This window comes from Artemia sp. Qi Xiang Cuo, chromosome 7 (assembly GCF_049724085.1).
Source record: "Artemia sp. Qi Xiang Cuo chromosome 7, ASM4972408v1, whole genome shotgun sequence".
Classification (NCBI taxonomy): Eukaryota; Metazoa; Arthropoda; class Branchiopoda; order Anostraca; family Artemiidae; genus Artemia; species Artemia sp. Qi Xiang Cuo.
The window spans coordinates 78,438,443-78,464,908 of NC_142800.1; the positions used below are offsets into that span (position 1 = coordinate 78,438,443).

Sequence of the window (26,466 nt, forward strand, 5' to 3'; positions counted from 1 at the left end):
CGCTCATCATTCCCCCAAACACATCCAATCAAAATTTTGAGATAGCCATTTTGTTCAGCGTAGTTGATTTCTAGATAGAAAATATGTTTTTGAGGAGCACACTCCCCTACAACCCGTGGAGCAAGGATTTTAAGTTATGCCCTGGGGGCATATAAGGTTTTTATAGAAGGCATTGTCTTAGAAACTTCAAGAAAGGCTCATTCGTTTTGAAATTCAAAGGGCTAGTGCCATTTTTAATTGTAGAACGTTATTGGTGGGCAACTACCCCCCCCCCCCACGCCCATCATTCCCCCAAACACATCCAATCAAAATTTTGAGATAGCCATTTTGTTCAGCGTAGTTGATTTCCAGATAGAAAATATGTTTTTGAGGAGGACACTCCCCCATAACCCTCGGGGCAAGGGTTTTAAGTTATGGCCTGGGGGCATATAAGGTTTTTATAGAAGGCGTTGTCATAGAAACTTCAAAAAAGCCTCATTTGATTGGAAATTCAAAGGGCTAGTGCCCTTTTTAACAGTTGAAAGGGATTGGACTGTAAATAACCCCCCTCTCACGCCCACCTTTTCATAAGCAGGGCGCTAGCACTGCCTAAGTAAAGAACGATGAGGGCACAATGTGTTGTTTTTGGGGGTTTTTTCTCCATACCCGGGCATTTCGTATCGAAGGAGTCGTCGTAGAAACTTCGAAAAGGGCTCTCTCGATTGGAAATTGGAGTGGCTAGTGCCCTTTTTAACCGTCAAAAGTGTTTGGAGGGCAACTAGCCCCCCACGTCCATCATTCCCCCAAACACATCCAATCAAAGTTTTGAGATAGCCATTTTGTTCAGCATAGTTGATATCCATCTAGAATAGATGTTTTTGAGAAGGACACTCCCCTAAATCCTTCAGGGCAAGTATTTAAAATTAGGCGCTGGGGTTATATGAAGTTTTTTTAGAAGGCGTTGTTGTAGAAACTTCAAAACAGGCTCATTCAATTGGAAATTCGAAGGGCTAGTACCATTTTTAATAGTCGAAAGTGATTGGAGGGGAACTAGCCCCTCCCCCACGCCCATCATTCTCCCAAACACATCCAATTAAAATTTTGAGATAGCCATTGTTCAGTGTAGTTGATTTCCAAATAGAAAATACGTTTTTGAGGAGGACACTCCCCAACAACCATCAGGGCAAGGGTTTTAAGTTATATCCTGGGGTATATAGGGTTTTTATAGAAGGCGTTGTCATAGAAACTTCAAAAAAGGCTCATTTGATTGGAAATTCAAAGGGCTAGAGCCCTTTTTGAAAGTGATTTTTGAATTGTTGAAAGTGATTGGAGGCCAACTAGCTCCCCCCCCCCCACGTCCATCATTCACCCACACACATCCAATCAAAATTTTGAGATAGCCATTTTGTTCAGCGTGGTTGATTTCCAGATAGAAAATCCGTTTTTGAGGAGGACAATCCCCCACAACCCTCAGGGCAAGGGTTTTAAGTTATGCCCAGGGGGCATAGAATGTTTTTATAGAAGGTGTCGTCGTAGGAACTTCAAAAAAAGCTCATTTGATTGGAAATCCTAACGGGCTAGTGCCCTTTTTAATAGTCGAAAGTGATTAGAGGGCAACTAGCCCCCCCCCCCCGGCCCATCATTCCCCCAGACACATCCAATAAAAATTTTGAGATAGTCATTTTGTTCAGCGTATTTGATTTACAGATAGAAAATATGTTTTTGAGGAGGATACTCCGCCACAGCCCTCAGGGCAAGAGTTTTAAGTTATACCCTGGGGGCATATAAGGTTTTTATAGAAGACTTTATCGTAGAAACTTCAGAAAAGGGCTCATTCGATTTGAAATTCAAAGGGCTAGTGCCCTTTTTGATAGTCGAAAGTGATTAGTAATATTTTCTATTGTTGTTGTTGTTTAGACCAGGGCACTTCGTATCGAAGGAGTTGTCGTGGGAACTTCAAAAGGGGCTTATTCGATTGAAAATAGAAAGGGCTGATGCCCTTTTTAATAGTCGAAAGTGATTGAAGGGCAACTAATCCCCCTTCCACTCCCACCCTCCCATTTGCCCATTATGTTTAAAAACTAAATGTTGCCTCAAGATTAAATCAAAATACACTGTGATAATGCTAATTCCCAATAAGGCATCTCAGCAGTATCCCAAGAAGGACTGAGGGTATTATGTTCAAACTTTCGAGGCTACTTCTGCTCTTAAAATTTAACCAAATCAAAATAGTGTAAGTGTATCAAAGCTATCAAGAAAGTACACAGATTTTTTTGCGAATGGTATCAAGTTTTCCATTTCAGGTCAACTAGAGGAGGTATGAAGCTAAGTTAAACAGTACTATTTGTCTCCAGATTTTTAAAATGGTGTATGTTGTTAAAAATTGCTGAAAATTTTTCTCCGGCATACAAATAGCAGGCCAAACTATAAAGTCTTAAAAAACTAAAAGATTTAAAGTGTTATTTTCTTTTTCCCTGAAAAGACTATGTCAATATAAAACGAACAGAAATTAATTAAAAAAACTTCTTCCACAAAATAAGTTTTTCAAAGAAAAGTAAAGAACTCCATAAAATGAGCAAATATAAAATAAAATAATATACCAAGCTCGAAACTGCCACAAATCAGCATTGACAAATAAATAAAACCCAAAACGAAGAGAAACTAAAATAAATAACCGAGTCAAACTCAAAACGGTCAGAAATTAAAATAAGCTGGGCGCAAAACCCCTATGGCTTCCCGAGGCCAGAACAAAATTTGTACTTTACTGAAAAAATATATATGTTTTTACTTTTATAACTTTAATAAATCAAATATTTTGAACATTTTGATTACTATATTTCAGTATATGTATAATAAACTGAGAATGCACATTCATTTGTTTTTTTTCTGAAAAATACAAATTTTGTTCCGGCCTTGGGAAGGCATAGGGGTTTTGCGCCCAACTTATGTTAATATCTGCTCGTTTTGAGTTTGACTCAGTTATTTATTTTAATTTCTGTTCGTTTTGAGTTTCATTTATTTATCGATCCTGATTTGTGGTAGTTTCGAGCTTGGTAGATTATTTTATTTTATTTTTGCCTGTGGGGGGGGGGGCGGTAGGCTTTCATCCTCAAAGACATAATTTTCAGATGTTTCAACTACGTTGAAGAGAATGGCTATCTCAAAATTTTGACTAGATGTGTTTTGGGAATTGATGGGTGTAGGGGGGGGGGACTTGCTACTCTCCAATCTTTTGACTAATAAAAAAGGCACAAACCCTTTCAATTCTCAATCGAATGAACCTTTTCAGAAGCTTTTATGACAACAAAAGGCCATTTCAAAATTTCTATCGCATGCATTTTGGAAATATACACAACGTGGGGGATGGGGGGGTGTATCCCACTCTCCGATCACTCTGAATCTTAAAAGGGGCACTAGAACATCTGATTACCAATCCAATGAACCCCCTCCAAAGTTTATATGATCACCCTTTCTATATATTAATTTAAAAAAACTTCTTCCACAAAATAAGTTTTTCAAAGAAAAGTAAAGAGCTAAATTAAACCAAAAATGAGCAAAAATAAAAGCAAAGAATCCACCAAGCGTGAAACTACCACAAATCAGCATCGATAAATAAATGAAACCCAAAACAAACATAAATTAAAATAAATAACCGAGTCAAACTCAAAACTAGCAGAAATTATCATGAATAGGGCTCAAAATACCTATGCCTTCTTAAGCCCAGATCATAATTTGCACTTTACTGAAAAAATATAATTTTTTTTGCTTTTATACCTTTAATAAATCAAATAATATTAAGATTTTGATAACTAAATATCAGTATATGTATATTAAACTGACAATGCGCATTCATTTGTACTTTTTTTCAGTAAAGTACAAATTATTTTCTGGCCTTGGGAAGGCATAGGGGTTTTGAGCCCTATTTATGTTGATTTTTGCTTGTTTTGAGTTTGAATTGGCTATTTATTGTAATTTCTGTTCGTTTTGAGTTTTATTTATTTATCTGTGCTGATGTGTAATAGTTTTACGCTTGGCAGATCATTTTAATTTAGTTTTGCTTATTTTTGGTTTAATGGAGTTCTTTACTTTTCTTTGAAAAACTTACTTTGTGGAAGAAGTTTTTTTAATTAATGTCTGTTCGTTTTATATTGACATAGTCTTTTCAGAAAAAAAGAAATAATACTTTAAACCTTTTCGTTTTTTTTAAGACTTTATAGTTTGGCCTGCTATTTGTATGCTGGAGAAAATTTTTTAGCAATTTTTAACAACATAGGCTACACCCTTTTAAAAATCTGGACGAAGATAGTAGTGTTTAATTTAGTTTCATACCTCCTCTAGTAGACCTGAAATCGAAAATTTTATACCAATCGCAAAAAAAATCTGTTTACTTTCTTTGACGACTTGGATACACTTACGCTATTTCGATTTGGTTAAATTTTAAGAGCAGAAGTAGCCCCGAAAGTTTGGACATAATACCCTCAGTCGTTCTTGCGATACTGCTGAGATGTCTTATTGGGAATTATCATTAACAGAGTGCATTTTTATTTAATCTTACGGCAACATTTATTTTTTAAACATAATGGGCAAATGGGAGGGTGGGCGTGGAAGGGGGACTAGTTGCCCTCCAATCACTTTTCGACTATGAAAAAGGGCATTATCCCTTTCTATTTTCAATCGAATGAGCCCTTTTGAAGTTCCTAAAACAACTCCTTCGATACGAAGTGCCCTGGTCTAAAAAAAAAAATAATAATAATAATAATACATTCTACCCACATCAATCTTTACTATAAAAATGTCAAGCCTTCCTATCACTTTCGACAATAAAAAAAAAGGCACTAACCCTTTCAATTTCCAATCGAATGAGGCCTTTTTGAATTTCTACAACAAAACTTTCTATAAACACCTTATATGGCCTCAGGGCATAATTTACAACCCTTGTCCTGAGGGCTGTGAGGGGGTTGTCATCCTCAAAGACCTAATTTCCAGAACTTTCAACTAAGTTGAAAAAATTGGCTATATCAAAATTTTAATTGTAGGTGTTTGGGGAAAAGCTGGGTGTGAGAGGGGCGTTAGTTGCCCTCCAATTACTTTCGACTATTAAAAAAGGCACTAGCCCTTTGAATTTCAAATTGAATGAGCCCTTTTGAAGTTTCTACGACAACACTTTCAATAAAAACCTTATATGCCCCCAGGGCATAACTTATAATTCTTGCCCTGAGGGCTGTAGGGGGGGGGTTGTCATACTCAAAGTTCTAATTTCCAGAACTTTCAACTACGTTGAAGAAAATTGCTATCTCAAAATTTTGATTGGATGTGTTCGGGGAAATGGTGAGCGTGAGAGGGGGGTTAGTAGCCCTCCAATCACTTCCGATTATTTAAAAGGGCACTAGGTCTTTCTATTTCCAACCGAATAAGCCCTTTTTGAAGTTTCTCTGACAACGCTTTCTATAATAACCTTATATGCCCCAGATCATAGCTTACAACCTTTGACCTGAGGGCTGTGAGGGGGTCATCATCCTCAAAGAAATAATTTCCGGACCTTTTAACTACGCTGAACAAAATTGTTATGTCAAAATGTTGACTGGATGTGTTTGCGGAAATGGTGGGCGTGAGAGAGGGGTTACTTGCCATCCAATCACTTTCGACTAGCCTAATAAAAAGTGCATTAACCATTTCAATTTCCAATCGAATGATTCCTTTTTGAATTTTCTATGACAATGCTTTCTATAAAAAAAAAGCTTATATGCCCCCAGGGCATAACTTACAACCCTTGCCCTGAGGGCTGTGGGGGGAGTGTCATCCTCAAAAACATAATTTCCAGACTTTTTGACTACATTGAACAAAATGGTTATCTCAAAATTTTGATTGGATGTGTGTGGGGAAATGGTGGGTGTGAGAGGGGTGTTAGTTATCCTCCAATCACTTTCGACTATTAAAAAGGGCTCAGGCCCTTCTAATTTCCAATCGAATGAGCCCTTTTTGAAGTTCCTACAACATCACTATCTATAAAAACCTTATATGCCCCCAGGGCATAACTTACGTCCCTTGTCCCGAGGGCTCTGAGGGGGTTATAATCCTCAAAGACCTTATTTCTGAAACTTTTAACTACGTTGAACAAAATGGCTATCTAAAAATTTTGATTGGATGTTTTTGGGGAAAAAGTGGGCGTGGGGGTTAGTTGCCTTCAAATCACTTTCAACTATTAAAAAGGGCACTAGCCCTTTTAATTTCCAATCAAATAGGCCCTTTTTCAAGTTTTTATGACAAAGCTTTCAATAAAAGACCTTATATGCCCCTAGGGCATAACTTACACCCCTTACCCTGACGGCTGTGGGGGGAATGTCATCATCTTAGATATAATTTCCGGACCTTTTAACTACTTTGAACAAAATGGCTATCTCAAAATTTTGATTGGATGTGTTTGGATAAATGGTGGGCGTGGAAGGGGTGTTAGTTGCCATCCAATCACTTTCGACTATTAAAAAGGGCACAAGCCATTTCAATTTCCAATCAAATGAGCCCTTCTTGAAGTTCCTATGACGAGGCTTACGATAATAAAAACCTTATATGCCCCCAGGGTATAACTTACAACCCTCATCTTGAGGGCTGTGGGTGGGGTGTCACCCTTAAAGGCCTAAATTTCCAAATCGTTTAACTACGTTGAACAAAATGACTATTTAAAAATTTTGATTGTATGTGTTTGGGGAAAAGGCGGGCATGAGAGGGGGGTTAGTTGCCCTCCAATCACTTTGGACTCTTTAAAAAGGGCACTAGCTGTTTCAATTTCCAATCAAACGAGCCTTTTTTGAAATTTCTAACACAATGCTTTCAATAAAAACCTTATATGCCCCCAGGGCATAACTTACAACCCTTACCCTGAGGGCTGTCGGGGAGTGTCCTCCTCGAAAACATAATTTCTATCTGAAAATCAACTATGCTGACAAAATGGCTATCTCAAAATTTTGATTGGATGTGTTTGGGGAAATGGTGGGGGTGGAAGGGGTGTTAGTTGCCTTCTAATCATTTTTGACTATTAAAGAGGGCACCAGCCACTCCAATTTTCAATCGAATGAGGCCTTTTCGAAGTTTCTATGACAACTCCTTCGATACGACATGCCCTGGTATGGAAAACAAAAAAAAATAAATAATATATTGTGCCAACATTGTTCTTTACTTAGGCAGCGCTATTGTGCTGCCTATGCAACCTTATATCTTTATATCAGGGCATAAATTCCAACCCTTGCCCTGAGGACAATGGGGGGGGGGTGTCATCCTCAAAGACATAATTCCTGGGCATTTTGACTATGTTGAGCAAAATGGCTATCTCAAATTGCTGATAGGATGTGTTTGGGGAAATAGTGGGCATGGGAGGGGGTTAGTTTCCCTCCAATCACTTTTGACTATTAAAAGGGCACTAGCCTTTCAATTTCTTATTGAATAAGCCCTAATCGAAGTTTGTACAACAACAAATGGCCATCTCAAAGTTTCTATCAGATGCATTTTGGGAAAATACAAGGTGCAGAGCAGGGGGTCATTCACCCTCTGATCACTTTTAATCTTAAAAAGGGTACCAGAAATTCTGATTACCAATCCAATGAGCCCCCTCCAAGATTCCTATGACCACCCTTTCTATAAAAACCTTATATGCCCCCAGGGCATAACTTACAACCCTTGCCCTGAGGGCTTTGGGGAGGATCATCCTCAAAGACATAATTTCTGAACCTTTTAACTATGCTGAACAAAATTGTTATATCAAAATTTTGATTGGATGTGTTTGGGAAACTGATGGGTGCAGGAGGGGGTTAGTTACCCTCCAATCACTTTTGACTATTAAAAGGGCACTAGCCCTTTCAATTTCCAATCAAATGAGCTCTTTTTGAAGTTTCTACGACATTTCCTTTGATACGAAGTGCCCTGGTCTAAGAGAGAAAGAAAAAAATAAATAGTACATTGTGCTCACATTGCTCTTTACTTAGGAAGCTCTGTTGTGCAGCCTATGATGTGTGACCAAAATATCCAGAGTTTTGTCATTTTTTTCACTGTTTAAGAAAAGGATTACCTATTAAACTATTATTTGTACATCAGAAGACTTCCAGGTTGTGGGGAGGGGGGGAGAACTAATAAATAAAAGCACAAACATGGTGAATTTTTAACCAAGTGTCTTTCAATTGTTTTTAAGAACTGGTTCTTAAGAGCAATCTTTGGGAGGGGGAGGGAGACAATTTTACCATAACTAAATTCTATATCCATTAGCACAAATGTGGTTTGTCTGAGAGCTGAATTACTGACTACCAAACCAGCAGTGATCATGCATTGGACAACAAGGAATGTTAACTGAATACTTGGAACCTGATCTTCAAGACATCTAAAGGCTGACAAATAAATCTTGTTATAAATCCACTTGCAGCTCCTGCAGTTATCACTTTAAGATCATTTCTTTTCTCTTGATCAGCTGCTTTATACACTCCCATTAAAGGTGAATATCTTTTAGGAAGTCCCTGAAAAAACAATCATTTTAGTCATGTATGCAAAAAAAAAAAAATTCTTCTGCTCAAACTGAGAATAAAAATAAATAAAAACAGGACTTTACTCTAATTTCTTTGTAAATATTTTCTTCGGGTGCAACTTTGGGCTCAAAATGGTGACATTGAGGAGGTACACAGCACTTAAATTTCTTTAAAAACAGAAAGCCTCTAAAATGGTTTCCAGAAGCAAGAATAGAATAGTTAAATTCACATACTTGTATTGCAAAGTAAGTTGGGTAAGTAGTTGTAGTTGAATAGATTGGGATGGAGGAGGGGCATACACAGCTCTATTGGCCTCAGGCAGCTTGGTGCTGCATTGAGTTGTTCATAGTAGTTGCAGTACAAAGAGCACCAGTAAATGTCAGAATGTTTCTATTACTTAGCAAGGAAGAATACAAATACATTAGGCTACTTAAGTTTCCAGATAATTGTTTTCATTACATATTATATATAATCTAATCCAATAAACTTAACACCTTATAAATTTTATTCTAAAATTACAAACATTCTCTGGATATCTGTATACAAAGGTGTGTTTTCCTTTGATTTGTGTAAAACAAAAGCAATATGTAATTCTTAGCTTACTTTTTCTGAATAAAATTTTACAATAATATTGTTACAAAGCAATGTCTTTGGAAAATATTGCTTTTAAATAATTGATTTGTAAACAAATGGAAGGCTATGCATTTAACTATTTTTTTTACTCATTTATATTATGGATTATGTTTCTGTTTGGTGATAAAAATAAGTCACTCTTTAAGAGATCAAAATTGAATTTGCAATGAAAACAATTAGTATATTTGGAAACAACATAAAAAAGGGTAAATTCTAGTTTAGAGGTTTTTTGCTACCTTGGAAAGTAGTGAGTTACATGTATGAAACTCTCAAGAATGCATCTATAGTCTTAATGATCTCATGGGAAGATATTTGAAGCAGTGGTGACAAAAATAGGTCACCCTTTAAGGGGTCAAAATCAAACTTGCCATTGAAGCAATTAGCATATTTGGAAAGAGCATAAAAATGATTGGTGAAATCCAAGTTTAGGGGTTTTTGCTATCTTGGAAAGTAGTTGAGTTAGGGGAATGAAACTCTCAGGAATGTATCTATAGTCTTAATGATCTCACTGAAAGATATTTTGAAGGGTCTACATCCATTCCTTTTCTATACAAAGGGCACTGATATTTGATGACCTTTAGCAATTTTTGTGTTATAAAAAATAAATATCTTGTAGAATAGATATTTTACTCAAATGAGGGAAAAAATTATTTTCACCAACATACCTTTGCTCAATCCCAATTAAAAGGATTAAGATATCTGTAAAACTATTTCTTAAATCTACTGAAAAAACTCTTGATTTAACTTAAAATTTTACTCAAATAAAAGGCAGCATTATCAAAAACCAAAGTCAATGACAAAGATATTGAGAAGTTAAAATGAGTGTAATACATCTTTAGTCAGAATTCAGATAGGTGATGTTTGAATTCTGACCTGTCATGTACATGATCTTCTAGGCCCCTGGAAGAAGAAAAGGGTAGACATGGTGACTTAGGAATGCCTAACCAGGCTGTAATTTTTTGCTTGGATTTGTTCCTGAAAGATTCATTCCCCTAAATCAACCATCTTCCAATATAGCAAGAAACCCTTAAACAAGAATTTTACCAAATGAGGCATCAATTGATGTGTTGGCTATGCGTTTTTATGCTCTTTCAAATACAATAACTGGTTTAGGGGCAAATTCCATTTTGAGCCCTAAAAGGTAACCTATCACCTTGTCCATAGTTTTTAGACTAAGATTTAAGGTTAAAAAATTAGTTTAAAACTCACAATTTAATTATTAAATTAATTATTGCATTCCAAAGATGTTGATTTCTTCCAAATGCATACAATCTTGTTCAATAAACATTTATATTTACAAAAGCTATTCAAAAATCCCAAATTGTTCCTTATGTCTGTATATAAAGGTGCATTTTCTGCACATTAAACTTTGCTGTAACATAACCATACCAAACAGAAAAATTGTTATAATGCAGAACACACCCTTTCATATAGATGACAGGGAAATGTTTGAGCTTGTACCATAATATTCATAAATTTAAATTTTTGTGGAATTAGATTGTTATAAATCAATGCTTTTGGAATATATTACTTTTAAGTAATTGATTTATCAATGAAAAATATGTTTTTAACCACCTTTTAAAGCCATTTCTAGTAATGGTTGCTTTTTGTGCAGTGACAAAAATTAGTTATCTTTAATTACCCCTTAAAGGACTCAAAAAGGAGTATGGCCTTGAAGCATTTTTAAATTTGGAAAGAGCATAAAAAATGCATCAAGTAATGAAGTTTCTTCCTAGCTGAATTATGGAAAGAAGGCAAAACTGATCATATGTGTTTGCCTTGTTCTTAACTAGCCTAATTGATGTGAACATTTTAATATTTAGGCTGCCAGAGCTCCAAATGGGGATTAGAATGATAGTCTATATTTCTTTCTTCTTTTTAATCATTTACAGTAGGCCTAAATTTACTGCAAAAAACTAACAGTAATAACTTTATGCTTGGTAGGCTATAGTTGCAGAACAGCAGCTCCCCAGAAGAAGACATTCTATAACAAAGAGGAATTTTTATATTGCTAATCCTATTTTCTTTCTTATGGTTAAAGTCATGCTTGTGATAATTCATTATCATCCCCTGCATGTCTTATATAAGAGCCTTAGTATTGGCTATGCAAACAAACCAAAAGAAACTAAGACAATGAAATTTTTATTTTAAATATGCAGCATATTTAAATTATTCAGAATAGTATGTTTCTTTCTGTTAGCCTATTATTCATATTACTAACTCATTTAAAACAGTATTTTTGATCTAATATTGAGCAGAATGAAACAGGCTAAACTGGATATCTTAACTCTACACAGAGCAACTTTTTTAAAATGGATTGCTCACAAGAAAGAACAACAAAGAAATAGACCAATAGGACAATGCACATTCCTTTTGAGGGAAGGAGCTGTTGTCAGGGTAACAACTATTATTTTGAAAAGGAGCATAAGAAAAGGAGTCTAATGGTAAACTTTATATTTTATGTTGTTTTTTCATATGAACTTGGGTAAAGTTCTACAAAATCATATTATTGAGTTAAGACTAAAGTCAATACACAATTTGATGCCTTTTTTTATGCTGATCACAAATATAATAATCAGTTCTATTGGAAATGAATTTCAGGCCCCACCTATATAGTCAAAGTCCGGGTTAGGTTAGGTATATCATATATAGGGAGGGGGGGCTGAAATTAATTTCTGATAGAAATGCTTATTATATTCATAATCAGCATAAAAAAGGCATTGAATGGTGTATTCACTTTAGTCCTAACTCAATAATATGATTTCGTAGAACTTTACCTGAACTTGAGCTATACAGGGTATCTGGGAAGGAATCATCACAAACAAGACTTTGACCATAAAATTAGCAATCTCATAGGCTAATGACTGTTTTTCTTCTAGAATGTCTACTTCTGGGGAGCTGCAAGGCTGTAACTTTACCTCATCTTTTTATAATTATGTTACTATTGCTTTAATCAAAAATACAAAGCCTAAATTCTAGACTAAGATGAGCATATTTTACTCTCGTAGTTTTGAATTAGTATATCACGCAAATCTGTTTGAATTTCATTGCGCCTCTTGATAGGCCGAAAATTAAACAGAACCAAACAGTTCGTGGTAACGAACTGTAAGTAAGGAGCGACCCGGCCTAACAATAACCAAAACTGTAACAGCGAGAAGTTTGATACCAGTACATACATCAATAGAATCAAACTTTTATGCTGATTTCAAATATATAAGTTTCATTAAGTTTAGTCTTACCCATCAAAAGTTATGGGACTGAGAAAATTTGCCTTTTTTTTGAAAAAAGAGAGAAACAACCCTTAAAAGTCAAAGAACTTAAATGAAAATCGCACCATTAGATTCAGCGTATCAGAGAACTCTGCTACAGAAGTTTCAAGCTCTTATCTGCAAAAATGGGAAATTTTGTATTTTTTGCCAAAAGAAAGATTACGGATGCGTGTTTATTTGTTTTTTTTTTCAGGGATGGTCGTATCGATGACCAAAAAATTGGAGGGCAACTTGGCCCCCTCCCACACTCTTTTCTGTCAAAGTCACCGAATCAAAATTTTGAAATAGCCATTTTGTTCAACATAGTCGAAAATCTGATAAATATGTCTTTGAGGATGACTTAATCCCCCATAGTTTCTGGGGGAAGGGCTGCAAGTTATGAACTTTGCCCACTGTTTAAATATAGTATTAATGGAAAGTATACAAACGTTTCAGGAGTAATTTATTTCTGTTGTAGGGGAGGGCTCGGGGGAGAATATTTTTATGGAGGATGTTTCCTTGGGGGAAGGGGCATTTCTATAAAGGGGGCGCCGGATTTCCAAGCATTATTTAAAAAACGATCAGAAATTAAATAAAAAAACAAGTTTTTCAACTGAAAGTAAGGAGCAACATTAAAACTTAAAACGAACAGATATTATTACGTATATGAGAGAGTTCGTCCCCTAGTGAATACCTCACCCTTTACGCTAAAGTTTTTTTTATTAGGACTTTCAAAAGAGCTATTTATTGTAATTAATTTACCTTTGTGATTCAGGGGTTTGTGATTCGAACAAAATTTGAACTTTAGCGTAAAGAGCGAGGTATTGACTAGGGGGCAAACTCCCTAATATAAGTAATAAAAACATACGAATATAGTAGTTCGTTACGTAAGTTAATTCTCAAGTTACGTCAGAACAAAATTTTGAGAAAGCCATTTAGCAAAAGAAAAGTAAAATGAATATGCAAATTTCGTTTTAATTATAGAATGTACGGTGAGCCAAAATCAAAGCTGCATTAATTAAAAAACATTCAGAAATTAAATAAAAAAAACAAGCTTTTCTAACTGAAAGTAATGAGCGACATTAAAACTTAAAATGAACAGAAATTATTCCGCATATGAAAGGGGTTGTCCCCTCGTCAACGCCTCGCTCTTTACGCTAAAGTTTGACTCTGTCACATAACTTTATTTTTTGTAACAATAAAAACTTTAGCTTAAAGAGCGAAGTGTTGAGGAGGGGACAGCCCCTTTCATATACGCAATAATTTCTGTTCGTTTTAAGTTTTAATGTCGCACATTACTTTCAGTTAAAACAGCTTGCTTTTTTTATTTAATCCTTTAAAAAATACGTCAAAATTAGCATATTATATTTTGCCCACAGAAAAAAAACATATTATTTATCTTCTGTCTGTTGTTCTTCCCCAAGCCCAAACTCAATCTTTATTTCATTTGTTCACGCTTATGTATTCATAAAAGAGTGCATTAGTTAATAACCACCGTAAACCCTGAACATAAAAAGTTAGATCTTAAGTTTACTATCCTATAAAGTAATTCACAAAATTATCATTATCGTATAGTAAAATTCACATTCAATTAAAAAATTCAAAATGAATTTTTTTTTACAGCAAACACCATTCAGGAAAGCACAAAATTTCTTTAAAGTGCAACCTGTTTTAGTTTCTGACATTTTTTCTCACCAAATTCCAGTGCATCAACTCTGCTTTGTTAGGTATATAAAACATTTTCATTTGTAATGTTTGAATAAATATTATTGTTGAACGAATTTCAAGAATTTTTAAATCCTAAGTTGAAATTATATACCATCTGAAGCACCACAATTGGCAGTGACGGTGACCTACAAAGTGGAAAAGACTTGCTGAAATGTCATTTTTCTACGAACAGTCACCAGCTGCCCAGTTCTATTGGCCAGTAAAAACTTTTTCTAAGTTGCCTACACCTAAATGCTCAAGATTTACAAAGTGTTATTAACAAAATCAAGTTCTTAGTAGCTTCGAGTCCACGTGACGTTGTTACTGTTTGTGAAACCTTTTTATCGGATAGTATGCCTGTTTCAATGTTGGATATCCCCAGTATGAAGTGTTTTTTTTTCCTCAATAGGAAAGTCAGTTCGAAAGGTGGCTTAGCAAATTATGTCGAAATAGTTGGTCTTCTTTCGTTATGAGTGATATTTCTGTTTGGGAAGATGGTATGTGCGAGAGCTTATTTCCTGAGGTTACTCCATCTGGATCCTCACCGTTTATTTTTTTTTTTTTTTTACATACCTCCTTCTAGTAATCCAACAGGATTTTTTGATGTTTTAGAGCAATTACTTGTTAGTCTGGCACAGTGTAAAAAATCAGTTCCTATGTCAGATGATTTCAATGTTAGCAGGAAGTTTCTTCAAAATATACTTTCATTAGGTTTTTTACCTACCATGTCTTTGCCTACTAGGGTTAAAACAACCACTGCTACGCTGTTGGACAATATATTTTCTCTGCCCATTCATTCCGAACAGTAATCGTCTGTGATATTATCTGATATGTCTGACCACATCCAAGATAGTGCTCTTTTTTATTTTGCCCAAAATTCTCCTGATCGGCACAAGCCTTCAGGAAAAAAAGATAGACAGATAGAAGTGATTAATTTTCAGTCTTTACGTAAGCTCATTGATAATCATAATTGGTGTTTTGTTTTCGGATCAGATATTGTAAATGAAGACTTTTCGTTTTCTGCTAGTCAAATTTCACTTTCAGCAAATTTGGTTACTTCGCCTCAAGTTACACACATGAATTACTTACAGAAATTTGACCCTTGGATTTCTGACGGGAGTTAGAGTTAAAAAATAAAAAGTATAAAAAATATTTATCAGTGAAAACAGAGGATTCGCTTCAAGGCTATCGTTCTTGTAGAAATTATTTGAAAAAAACTACGTTTTCTAAAGAGTTAAAGAGGCTGAGTTACAAGGTCGAACCTTAAAACGTACAGGGATTAGGAGGCACAGTTGGGGGGCTGCTGCCCCCCAACCCCCGCTTTCGCAGCCTTTAAATAAAAAAAAAAATTTAAACTGAAAGTAAGGAGCGACATTAAATCTTAAAACGAACAGAAATTATTCCGTATATGAAAGAGGCTGTGCCCTCCTCAACGCCTCGCTCTTTACGCTAAAGTTTGACTTTCTCACAACTCTTTTTTTAAACAATAAAAACTTTAGCGTAAAGAGCGAGGCGTTGAGGAGGGCACAGCCTCTTTCATATACGGAATAATTTCTGTTCGTTTTAAGATTTAATGTCACTCCTTACTTTCAGTTTAAATTTTTTTTTTATTTAAAGGCTGCGAAAGCGGGGGTTTGGGGGCGGCAGCCCCCCAACTGTGCCTCCTAATCCCTGTACGTTTTAAGGTTCGACCTTGTAACTCAGCCTCTTTAACTCTTTAGAAAACGTAGTTTTTTTCAAATAATTTCTGCACGTTTTTGTACAGTTTATTACTTATTATTGCTTGACTAACTGTTAGCTGATCGTGTCAGGAGTTGAAGATGGGGGCTGCCGCCCCCCAAACCCCCCGCTCTTGAAAATTCTTGTGTTAAGGCTTTTAATTCCTGAATACTCAAATCACGTCGTACCGGGTGCCTCCTAATCCCTGTACGTTTTAAGGTTCGAACTGGTGACTCAGCCTCTTTAACAGCCCCCCCCCCAACTGTGCCTCCTAATCCCTATACGTTTTAAGGGTTGACGTTGTACCTCAGCCTCTTTAACTCTTTAGAAAACGTAGTTTTTTTTCAAATAATACACATAAACAGGTTATACATGCTTTGTTATGAAAATTGACGCGCAGATATTTTCATAACAAAGCATGTCTAACCTGTTTATGTGTATTATTTGAAAAAAAACTAAGGTTTTTCGTAAATGTAAATTCGGGGGATAATTTTTTCGGTCTGAAAATATCAAAAGGCCCTAACAGGTTGATTTCTGCTTCGAATGAGTCCTCATTCAACCGGATCTGTTGCCAACTGTGGCATGTAGGCGTGGCTAAGAAAAAAAAAGAAATGATGATGAATTTTAAGTGGCTATATTTGGTTTTTTGAAAACAGGGAAGGAGTGATCGGATTGAGCTGACATTTCGAGGATAAGCTCCCGGGCCCTAGGAAAGCTTAACCTCCAAATTTCAGCCCAATCAGGCAACGTTAAAGGAGGGCTGTGGTGGGAGGGTCCAAACTTCCGGCCCAGTTTACCCCATGAAGATAAAGTCGGAGGAGGATGAAATTTTGCAAGTTTCTTAGTTTGAGCTTGGGCTACAAAATACGATTACCGCCGTCTCTCTGCGACCTCTAGGACCTGAAATCGCTTAACATTGTGGTGGGTCGCCTCTTTATAGAGGCACAAGTGTGCCTCCTTGATAAATTGAATTATATTATACGGTTTGCTAAAAGTAAATATTATAAGGGTAAGTTTGATCAATAAAAATCTGACATGAGGAAGACATGGAATTTTATTAATCAAAAGTTTCGACCAAACTAAATTTCAAGTACTAGTGTTGGTTGTCTTAAAGTTAATGGGGAAAATATTTTAGACCATAAAATAATTATGAATGCTTTTAGTGATTATTTTAGTACTGTAGGATATAACCTGGCATCCAGTGTAAAGTAAATTCCAAAGTCCCCTAATCTTGATGATTTTGTCCCTTCTAGGAAATTATTTTGTTATACGAAATTACTCATCAGGATGTGATGAAAACTTTTTTGAAACTTAAAACTAGTTCTACTGCAGATTATTTTGGATTTTCTGCTCGAATTGTCAAACAAGTAGCATCAAATATTTCTTCTCTCCTGGCACATATTTTTAATTTATCTTTAGTTAATGGAATATTCCCTGACTTGCATAAAAAGGCAAATCTTATTGCTTTATACAAAAGTGGCGACCCTTCAAATTATAGAGGGATACCTCTCCTTTCTGTTTCTAGCGAAATTCTTGAAAAAATTGCACATAGACAACTTCGCAATTTTCTTTTGGATAATAATATCTTGCATACGTCTTAATATGGATTCATTAATGGCAGTTCAACTGAAATGGCAGTACATGAGTTTGCAGTACAAGGTACTCTCGACGGTGGTCAGATTGCCTTGGCGATTTTTCTTGATGTTGCCCAGGCATTTGATACTGTCGATTATCGTCTGCTTCTTGTTGAATTAAAAAAATATGGATTTTCATCAAGTTCTCTAAGTTTTTTTTAAAATAGTATCTTTCTGGCAGGAAGCTAGAATGTTTTGATTGTGTAAGTGCTATTCGGTCTAGTTGTTTCCCATATCATGTGACGTTCCTCTAAGCTCCGTCTTGGGATCTATCTTGTTCCTTCTTTTTATGAATTATTTGCCTGAAGTTTTAACGCTGTCCAAAATTGTTATGTTTGCTGATGACACAGTACTTTTTGGATCCCATTCTGATTTGGACAGACTAGTTTTTAACCTTAATGTGCCATTTTTTGCTGATTGGTTTACTAGGAATATACTTGTTTTTAATGAAAAGAAACGTCAATATGTATTTTTTTACGTACGGGCACAGTTCAAAGCAGTTCTTTTTCTATTTTTGTGAATAATGATGAACTTAAACGTGTTCGCCATTTTGATTATCTTGGAATTTTGATTCTCGTTGTCCAGGTTGGTCTTAATTTTCATTTTTGACTTGCTCACATGCCTTGAAAGGTTGATCAGTCCTTGGAGTTGTGTTCTTATTTGTGTGCTTCTTATTCAATAAAGTCAAAGTAAAAACATTATACTTCCAAGAAAGTAGTGGGGAGAAAATAATTTATCGTCGATGGATTCATAGATCACCAACATTTTTAATCCCAATTTTTTTTCATATAAATTAATTATGAAAGCTGTAGGAGCAGTGACAAGAAAAAACAAGATTGACAGTGGAAACACGCTGAACTTAAATGGGATCCACCTTAGCATCAAGGAGGTAGGTTATGACTCACATTGTCTCGTTAAGTACATGCATGAGAGCAACTCAATTTGGTTGAAATTTTTTATTGACGCCCCTTCATAAGAAGGAGCAATAAAAAAACTTTCTTCTCTGAAGTAAAACAAAGAAAGAGAAAAACTATTGGAAAGACTCTCCCCTCCTCCTTCAGAAAATTAGCACGATCTTGGCTAAAAAAAATCATTTCTACCCTCTCCTTGTGAAAACTGTTCTGATTCCATTCCTTAGCATACAGTATTTAAAAATACTGTAATCAATACTGAGCGATGCACCCACTGTAGTCAGCAAAATTAAAAAGTTGGAGTGGGAATTGGTACACACACTAGATTTTAGTTCAGGGGGTCATATTTCGAGGGGGTTGGATTCTAAAAGAATCAATACTCCTAAATTTGAATAATTGAAATTTTTATTCCGCGATTATTGTTGAATCTTGGACCTTATATAGGCGGAATAAAAATATATTTTTACTACATTTAATTGCTGCAGAACTAAATTTTTTTTAAATACAAGATAGAGAAGGGTAAATGCTTCATATTTTCTGTATCAACAGTGTATAAGAAAGAAAAAACTTAGAGAAGAAGTAATGGCAGAATTAAAACATGCGCTTTTCAAAAAATTAGATATAGTAAAGTTATGTCATGATAGTTTCTAAGAAGTTGTTTACAACCCCAATTAAAACCCAGTTGTATGTTATCGAACCTATGTCGTGATGCACTGAGTATAAATCTTTGTACTGATTGATGAAACAAAATGTTTCCTGAAAATGTTTTCCAAAGAAAATTAAAAAGTGAAATTAAAATCTGAAACAAGCAGAAATAAATCAATATAATTCGCAAAACCTAAAAGAGAAATAAATACTTCGAATGATCAAATAAACCTATAATAAGCATATATTAAAACTTATAACGAATTCACACTAAAAACGGATGGAAATTAGTATATGTGAGCAAATGGCTAACATGCCTCCAACCTTTTAAAAGCAAGAGGCACGTTTTTCACTTTTGGCCAAACTTACTGTGCAAGGAATTCCCAGGTCTAAGGTGAAGACCCCTTAAGTTGTGAGATACTCAAAAATAAGAAAAGTATTCCTTGTATTGATATCTACTGTAAAAAGAAAAAAAACTACCTCTGCCTTGAAGGCCTCTTGTCACATAATGCATTCTCGAAAAGTTTCAAGTTGATCGGATTTATTTTTAAACATCAAAATCATCCGCAACTTTTCTTATAACAGCTTTTGATCTGTGTTGACAAGCCTAGAGCAGGTTTCATTAGCTATTAGTCTTGACCTGACTGATCGAAAATATTCTGAGTCTGGTAACTCCTTTAAGTCTTGGTTGATGGAAATTGCTCCAAGACTGGCAGCCCCTTTTAGTTTGGGCTGATCAAAAGCATTCCAGTTTTGGTGAGTCCTATAGTCTTGACTGATAGAAAATATTACATGCTCGATAACTACTTTGGGTTTAGGCTGATTGAAAATATGCCCAGTGAAGTAACTCCTTTTAACTTGGACTTTTGTTCTGGATTAAAATGTTTTGGGCTGAACAAGCACACTTTTAAAGTTTGGTAACTCTTTTCATAATGGACTGATTGAAGAACTCTTTTTGGTTTTGTCTGATCTGAAGTATAACAGGATAGGTAAATATTTTTAATCTGGGCTGATCGAAAGCATTTCAAACCTGGTAGCATCTTGTCCTTGGCTGTTAGATTCTTTTCCTGTATGTTTCAAGCTGATTGGACAGTAAATATTCATTTAGGTGCTTACGTCCTTACAGCCAAATTACTGCCGGAACCTAAGGTTTGTAGTCAAGCCTTTTGATTGCTGAATACGAGTAACTTTTCTGTATCGGATTTTTCATAGCTTGAGGTTAACTCATACAATCTATGACTCTGTACTTAGCTTGTTTTTTTAATGAGTCACTCTTTACATTCAGCTTCTGCTGTTATTGTAATGAATCAGAACTTGTTTTGTTGTTGAATCGTGTTACCGAAGCTACAGTGCAACCAACCTCTTTTTATTACCGATTCAGGACCTGGCTCTATTTTGTTTTTGCACTGAGTGACGACTTTATTTGTTTTCTAGCTAAGTTAGTCCGTGGTTTGGACTTAGTTCGTTTTTGGAACTTTTATACAACTCCCATCATCAATTTCTCAGGAGAAAGTTAGACTTGCTGCGTTTTCTGTTAACCCGAATTTGCCATTGAAGTATTTTTGAATGGCATACACAGGAGCCACAGGGACTGAAGGCCTCTAATGCCTTATCGTCACTCCTACCCCTAACTTTTTTTTTAAGCTTAAACTTTGAATTGAAATCTTCCAATATATCCTAAGGCCCCCTAAATGCTCCCACCCTTCTCATTCCCTGCTCTTTAGCAGAAAGTGACAATGTTACACATTGTATAAATCGAAACCGTGCCATGAATTAAAATATACGATGTGAGGGAAAACAAGATCCATGCTCTTTCATACCCAACCCACATTCTTACCTTTCTTAGCAGAAATATTGCACTTTTTTCTGAAGTGAAATCATTACGAGAATATTCAATTTGTGTCATAAGAGGTGAAAAGATGGCTAGCGGAAAAGAGAAAAAGAGAATTTACAAGAAAGGAAAGAGGATTTTTATCTGAAATTTAACTGTGTTGACTGCTACACCCAACACGTTCCAACTGATTTAAATGGCAATGCCAGCACCCCTCTTGGCCAAACTAAAATAAGAAAAATTAAAAATTCGAACTTCAATATTCACAATTTTCTTCTTCTCGTCTTTCTGGTTTTCTGACGCCTTCCTCCAAACTTGCAGGTTAGAGTTTCGCATGGTAGGACAATATCTGCCTCAAAATCCACTACCATCCAAATTTATCCCAGGTCTGGACCATTCAAATAATAGGGATATGTGAACATCGCCACCAGTGGCAGATCCAGAGGAGGGGTGAGAAGGCACGTGCCCCCCTAATGTAGTCTAAAGTAGTGCAATTTACTTAATTAACTCAAGTTTGTGTCAATTAAACTTGCACCTAATGGAAGTTTATCGGATCAACCTCTTTTGCGCCCCACCCCCTAAAAAAATCCTGGATCCACCCTTGATCGCCACAAACTTGGGCCTGGAAATGTTAATCCGCGAAAGAAAATTGTATTATTATCTAGTGAATTGACGGTTAGGCCTTGCCTGCCGTCTGAGGGTGGAGCGTATGCTAAACGGCCCACTACAAAAGAGAAACTTGACGAAAATTCATATGGAATTCAAACGGAGTATAACACAGGAAAAAGAAAAGAAAAGTCACAATAGAGAACATCACCAAAGATATTTGATGTACATTAGCAAAATTACTGGCACGGGATGGCTAGCAACGGGTTCGCTCTTTCCCTTTCGTTTTTCAAAAAAATCTCGGTGATACGGTTAACACAGACTGTTGGATCGGATACACCATAATTACGCATGATGTAGGACATACTTGTCCATGGTGGAAGTTTCAGAAGGAACTTCACGAATCGAAAAGAAAGAACTCTTACTTTTGCACACTGGACGGACGACCGGTATTTTCAAAAAGGTGCTATATACAGTACATGTGGAAGGGCAATGACATTATACAGCGACGCAAGATATTTAAGGCAGAACCGATGTCTATTACCAATAATTGACCCGTACACAATCCGGATTTTCACTTCTACGTGGCGTATAAGCAGCGTCCCGGTGGAGTGGAGGCTTCGACCGATTGGTAAACCAAGGTAAGTAATACTCTCAGATGGTTTCACAACTGAATTGCCCAAATGGATTTCTTCCTCGCACCACTCCGCATTGAAAAACGAGATGGCAGACTTTGACACATTAAACGACAAACCTACTTTATTGTATTCCCTAATTAACACATCAAAATTCTTACATAGCCGATCAGCGGACCTGTTCAAATTAAGCAAGTCGTCAGCATACGTCATCAATGAAACACCTATCCCTTTGGAAACACAAGAAATAGCTACTTGGGCTTGTGCCGGCAGAACACTATTGTTGTATAAACTCGGAGATACAATTGAACCTTGTCTGACTCCTTTACGGACTGGTACAACAGCAGATTCGACCGGATTTGAGGGTATTTTGATTTGCGCTACAAGGTTTGTATGCATAAAATATAATACTCTGACAATGCACAAACTTAGCCCTTGTTTATACGCTTCTAGAAGGATCTGCGCGTGCACTGACGAGTCAAAAGCCAAAGTCAAAGCGATAATATATTAGAGGACTAAAGGTTAAAGGTATGAGGGACCAGGTATTAACTGATAATTGTGGTGAGTATCCCCCAGGGATTTGAGCTTGGAAAGACTAGGCCGGCCTTGACAAGTCGAAAACTGGTCTTAAAAGACCAAAGCTAGTTGTTGGCTGAGGGGTCTGACATGATTAGTTTCCAACAAGACCCTATAATCACAAGCCTCGCAGGCAAAATGTCAAGCAAAGGTCAGACTTCCAACCTCCTCCCAGGCTCATCCGATCCCCATATTTATTACCGTGCAACTTCTCCAATACCAAGTGTGGTCCTTCCAATTTTACCTCCCTATTATCTTTTCTTTTCGTTAAGAGGGTGGAAGCATTTTCTTACCTCTTAAACTCGGAAGTGTGGGCTGACGAAAAATGATCCCAAACAATACTACAGTGTACGAGTGCGTATTGAATTTTAAAATTATATTCTCTTTTTGTATCCCTTTAATCTTGTCTAGACTTTCTTACTTTTTGACTCTGAGTAAGGGTAAATTAACCGTCTTCAAATGGGAATTGAACAGAAGTGTCTGCTATCTAAAACTGAATTTTCAAGCTTTATTCTTCTTAGAACTTTTTTTTCTTTTATACTTTTACTCAAATTTGGGTTGTCCGGCTTTAAATTTCTGATCCTTCTCGGTTTGGCTTTCCCTCTTTTGGAAAGACCAAGGTAACCCACGAGCTACCGCAACCACCTCCATCGTTAGGTAAGTCTTAAATGTTTGATTTTTAAGAGTTGAAGATTTGTGGCTGTATAAGAGTTGAAGGTTTCATTCTTGCCTCATTTGGATCCTTTATCTGTTGGAATTGTATGTTCATTTAAAGTCGTCCTCTTTCTTTTCAATACCATTAAAAACCAAAAAAAATATTTCCGTCCCCTAGATTTTGAACATACATTTTGCCCTCTCTACATTTTTGTGAACTGACGCCACTGTTGACAACAAACCTTTTACGAACTCTAATTCGACACAAACTCGACTCATTTATGACACGAACTCTAAACTCTTTACAAACTAGAATGGCAGGCTATTTTCCTTGTCTCAGTGCCCCAATGTCATCACCTAACCTTGATAACACCACATTTTGAGTTTGATTTTTTAGGTTTATTAGGTTTAAAATTAGGTTTAAAGTGTTTTTTATTAAATACATTTTTAACAATTTTTAAACTTTATAAAGCAGGATACCCGAAAGGTTTCGTAGGACATTATTTGTACTGTACATCTATTTGTGGAAGTTTCACTTTTATAAAAAATCAGTTTATCCATTTTCATCAAAGGTGAGAGCCTTACTAAATAAAAATGGGTTGGCCATAATCAAAGAGTTCGTGGTAATAAACTATAAGTAAGGAGTGACTCGGCTCGGTAGTAACTGGAACCCTAAAAACGGAATTTCGATAACAATTATCACATCAAAAGAATTTATTTTATGCTAATTCCACATATATAAAATTCCAAAAGTCTATTGTTACCCAATTAAAGGATAGATGCTTGAGAATATTTGATTGATTTTTGAAAAAGCGAGGACACACACCCCAAAAGTCAAGTGGTTTTAAGAAAAATAACATCATTAGGTTCGACATATCAAACAATCCTACTGTAGATGTTTCGAGCTTTTATCTACAAAATTTGGAATTTTGTATTTTGTTTCTGCAAAAAGAAAGATCACGGATGCGTGTTTATTTTTTTTCCTTAGGGCTGACCGTACCGACTTAATGGTCTTAGGAGATCTGGAGAGCGCTCATTCGAAGGAAAATTAAAAAGTTTGACTGCCGTCTTCAAGTGCCAAAAAAGATTGCAAGACTCCTTTCTATGCCCTCTTTCCCCCAAGGACATGCAATTAAAATGTCAAAATAGTAATTTCATTTAGCATGGTTGAGAGGACCAACGACTATGCCTTTGGGGATCAAACGACCCATAGTCCTGGACAAATGGCTAAAAAGCTATGTTATTTGCCCATTGTTTAAATGTAGTATTTGTTATTGGGAAATATATTGTTTTTAAGGGGGAGGGAGGAATTATCTGTTCGGGGGATTTTTAAGGTTGATAATTTTCCTAGGGAAGGAAATTTTACACAGGGGGAGGGTAGCTTTCCAGTATAATTAAAAAATTGTTGGATATTAAATTAAAAAACAAAAGTTTATTTCAACTGAAACTAATCAGGGGAATCAAATATTTAAAGCGAATAAAAGTTATTCTTTTTATGAGTTGGACTGCCCCTTTACAATCTTTCGCCCTTAGCAATAAAATTTGGCTTATTGTCACATTTCTTTAAAAACAACTCCTCAAATACAAGGGCGGTTGAATTTGAATGAGAAATATTTCTAAAGAACTTCAAGTTTTTATCGTAAAGACCGAAGGATTAGAACGGAACGGCACCCTTAAAATATAACAATTTCTGTTTATTTTAAGTTTTGTTGTTGCTCCTTAATTTCAGTTACTACTGCTACTACTAGGAACTCACTGCAGCACCAAGCCATCGGAGGCCAACACAGCTAAGCACGCTCCTCCTCCAGTCCAATCTATTCAAAGCCTCCCTTTTTACACCCACCTACGAAGTTCTCATTTCCTTTAAATCTTTCTTTATGACGTCCTCCCACTCCAGAAGAGGACGACGTGCTTACCGTTTAGCCCTAAACGGTTGGCCGAAAAGAACAACCTTCGGCAATCTGTCATCCTTCATCTACACAACGTGCCTAGTCACCTCAACCTTTCTTTCATTATAGCCCTAGAGAGCGGTATTGAACCACATTTTTCGTATAGCCTATTGTTTGAAATACGTTCAGTCAGCCGGGTACCCAGATCAATCCTTAAGCAAAACCTTAAGAACAATCCGCTTTTCGGAGTGTCCATGCTTCAGAGCCATACTTGACCATTGTCATCACTGTAGCTTCCAAAATTTTAATCTTGGTTTGCAGACTTATCTTCCTATTCTTCCAAGCATTTTTTTAATTCTGAGAAAATACCATGAACCTTGGTTATTCTACACTTAACGTCTTCACTGCTCCCACCGTCTTTACTAATAATTAATTAAAAAAAAAAATTTCCGAAAAATAAGTTTTTCAAAGAAAAGTAAAGGCTATTTTAAACTTAAGCTTAGCAGATACAAATACCTTTTAAAATTCAAACTCAAAACGACCAGAAATCATAGTGCGCTAGCGCTGCCTAAGTAAAGAACGATGTGGGCACAATGTGTTGTTTTTTGTTGTTTTTTTCTCCATACCCGGGCACTTCGTATCGAAGGAGTTGTCGTAGAAAGTTCGAAAAGGGCTCATTCGATTGCAAATTGGAGTGGCTAGTGTCCTTTTTAATAGTCGACAAAGTGATTGGAGGGAGACTAGCCCCCCCACGCCCATCATTCCCCCAAACACATCCAATCAAAATTTTGAGATAGCCATTTTGTGTAGCGTAGTTGATTTCCAGATAGAAAATATCTTTTTGAGGAGGGCACTCCCCCACAACCCTCGGGGCAAGGGATTTAAGTTATGCCCTGGGGGTATATAAGGTTTTTATAGAAGGCGTTGTCGTAGAAACTTCAAAAAAGGCTCATTCGATTGGAAATTCAAACGGCTAGTGCCCATTTTAATAGTCAAAAGTGATTGGAGGGCAACTGCCCCCCCCCCCGCACCCATCATTCCCCCAAACACATCCAATCAAAATTTTGAGATAGCCATTTTGTTCAGCGTAGTTTATATCCAGATAGAAAATATCTTTTTGAGGAGGACACTCCGCTACAAACCTCGGGGCAAGGATTTTAAGTTATGCCCTTGGGGCATCTAAGGTTTTTATAGAAGGTGTTGTCGTAGAAACTTCAAGAAAGGCTCATTCAATTGGATATTCAAAGGGCTAGTGCCCTTTTAATAGTCAAAAGTGATTGGAGGGCAACTAA

The 26,466-nt window shown here is 36.2% G+C and overlaps 1 protein-coding gene across 4 annotated transcripts in view; it reads right to left on the reverse strand.

The window, feature by feature from the left end:
* Positions 1 to 12,155, reverse strand: part of LOC148950723 (mitochondrial thiamine pyrophosphate carrier-like) — a 74,483-nt gene extending 62,328 nt beyond the window's left edge. For 2 of the 4 annotated variants that reach the window (XM_089091726.1, XM_089091723.1), the window contains exons 1-2: positions 12,120 to 12,155; positions 8,322 to 8,477 (exon numbers count right to left, since the gene is read on the reverse strand). In XM_089091726.1, coding sequence (XP_088947852.1) covers positions 8,322 to 8,450 — 129 coding nt within the window. In that variant the 5' untranslated portion in view covers positions 8,451 to 8,477; positions 12,120 to 12,155. The other 2 variants (XM_089091727.1, XM_089091725.1) reach the window with 2 other exon arrangements.
* Positions 12,156 to 26,466: the final 14,311 nt, after the last annotated feature.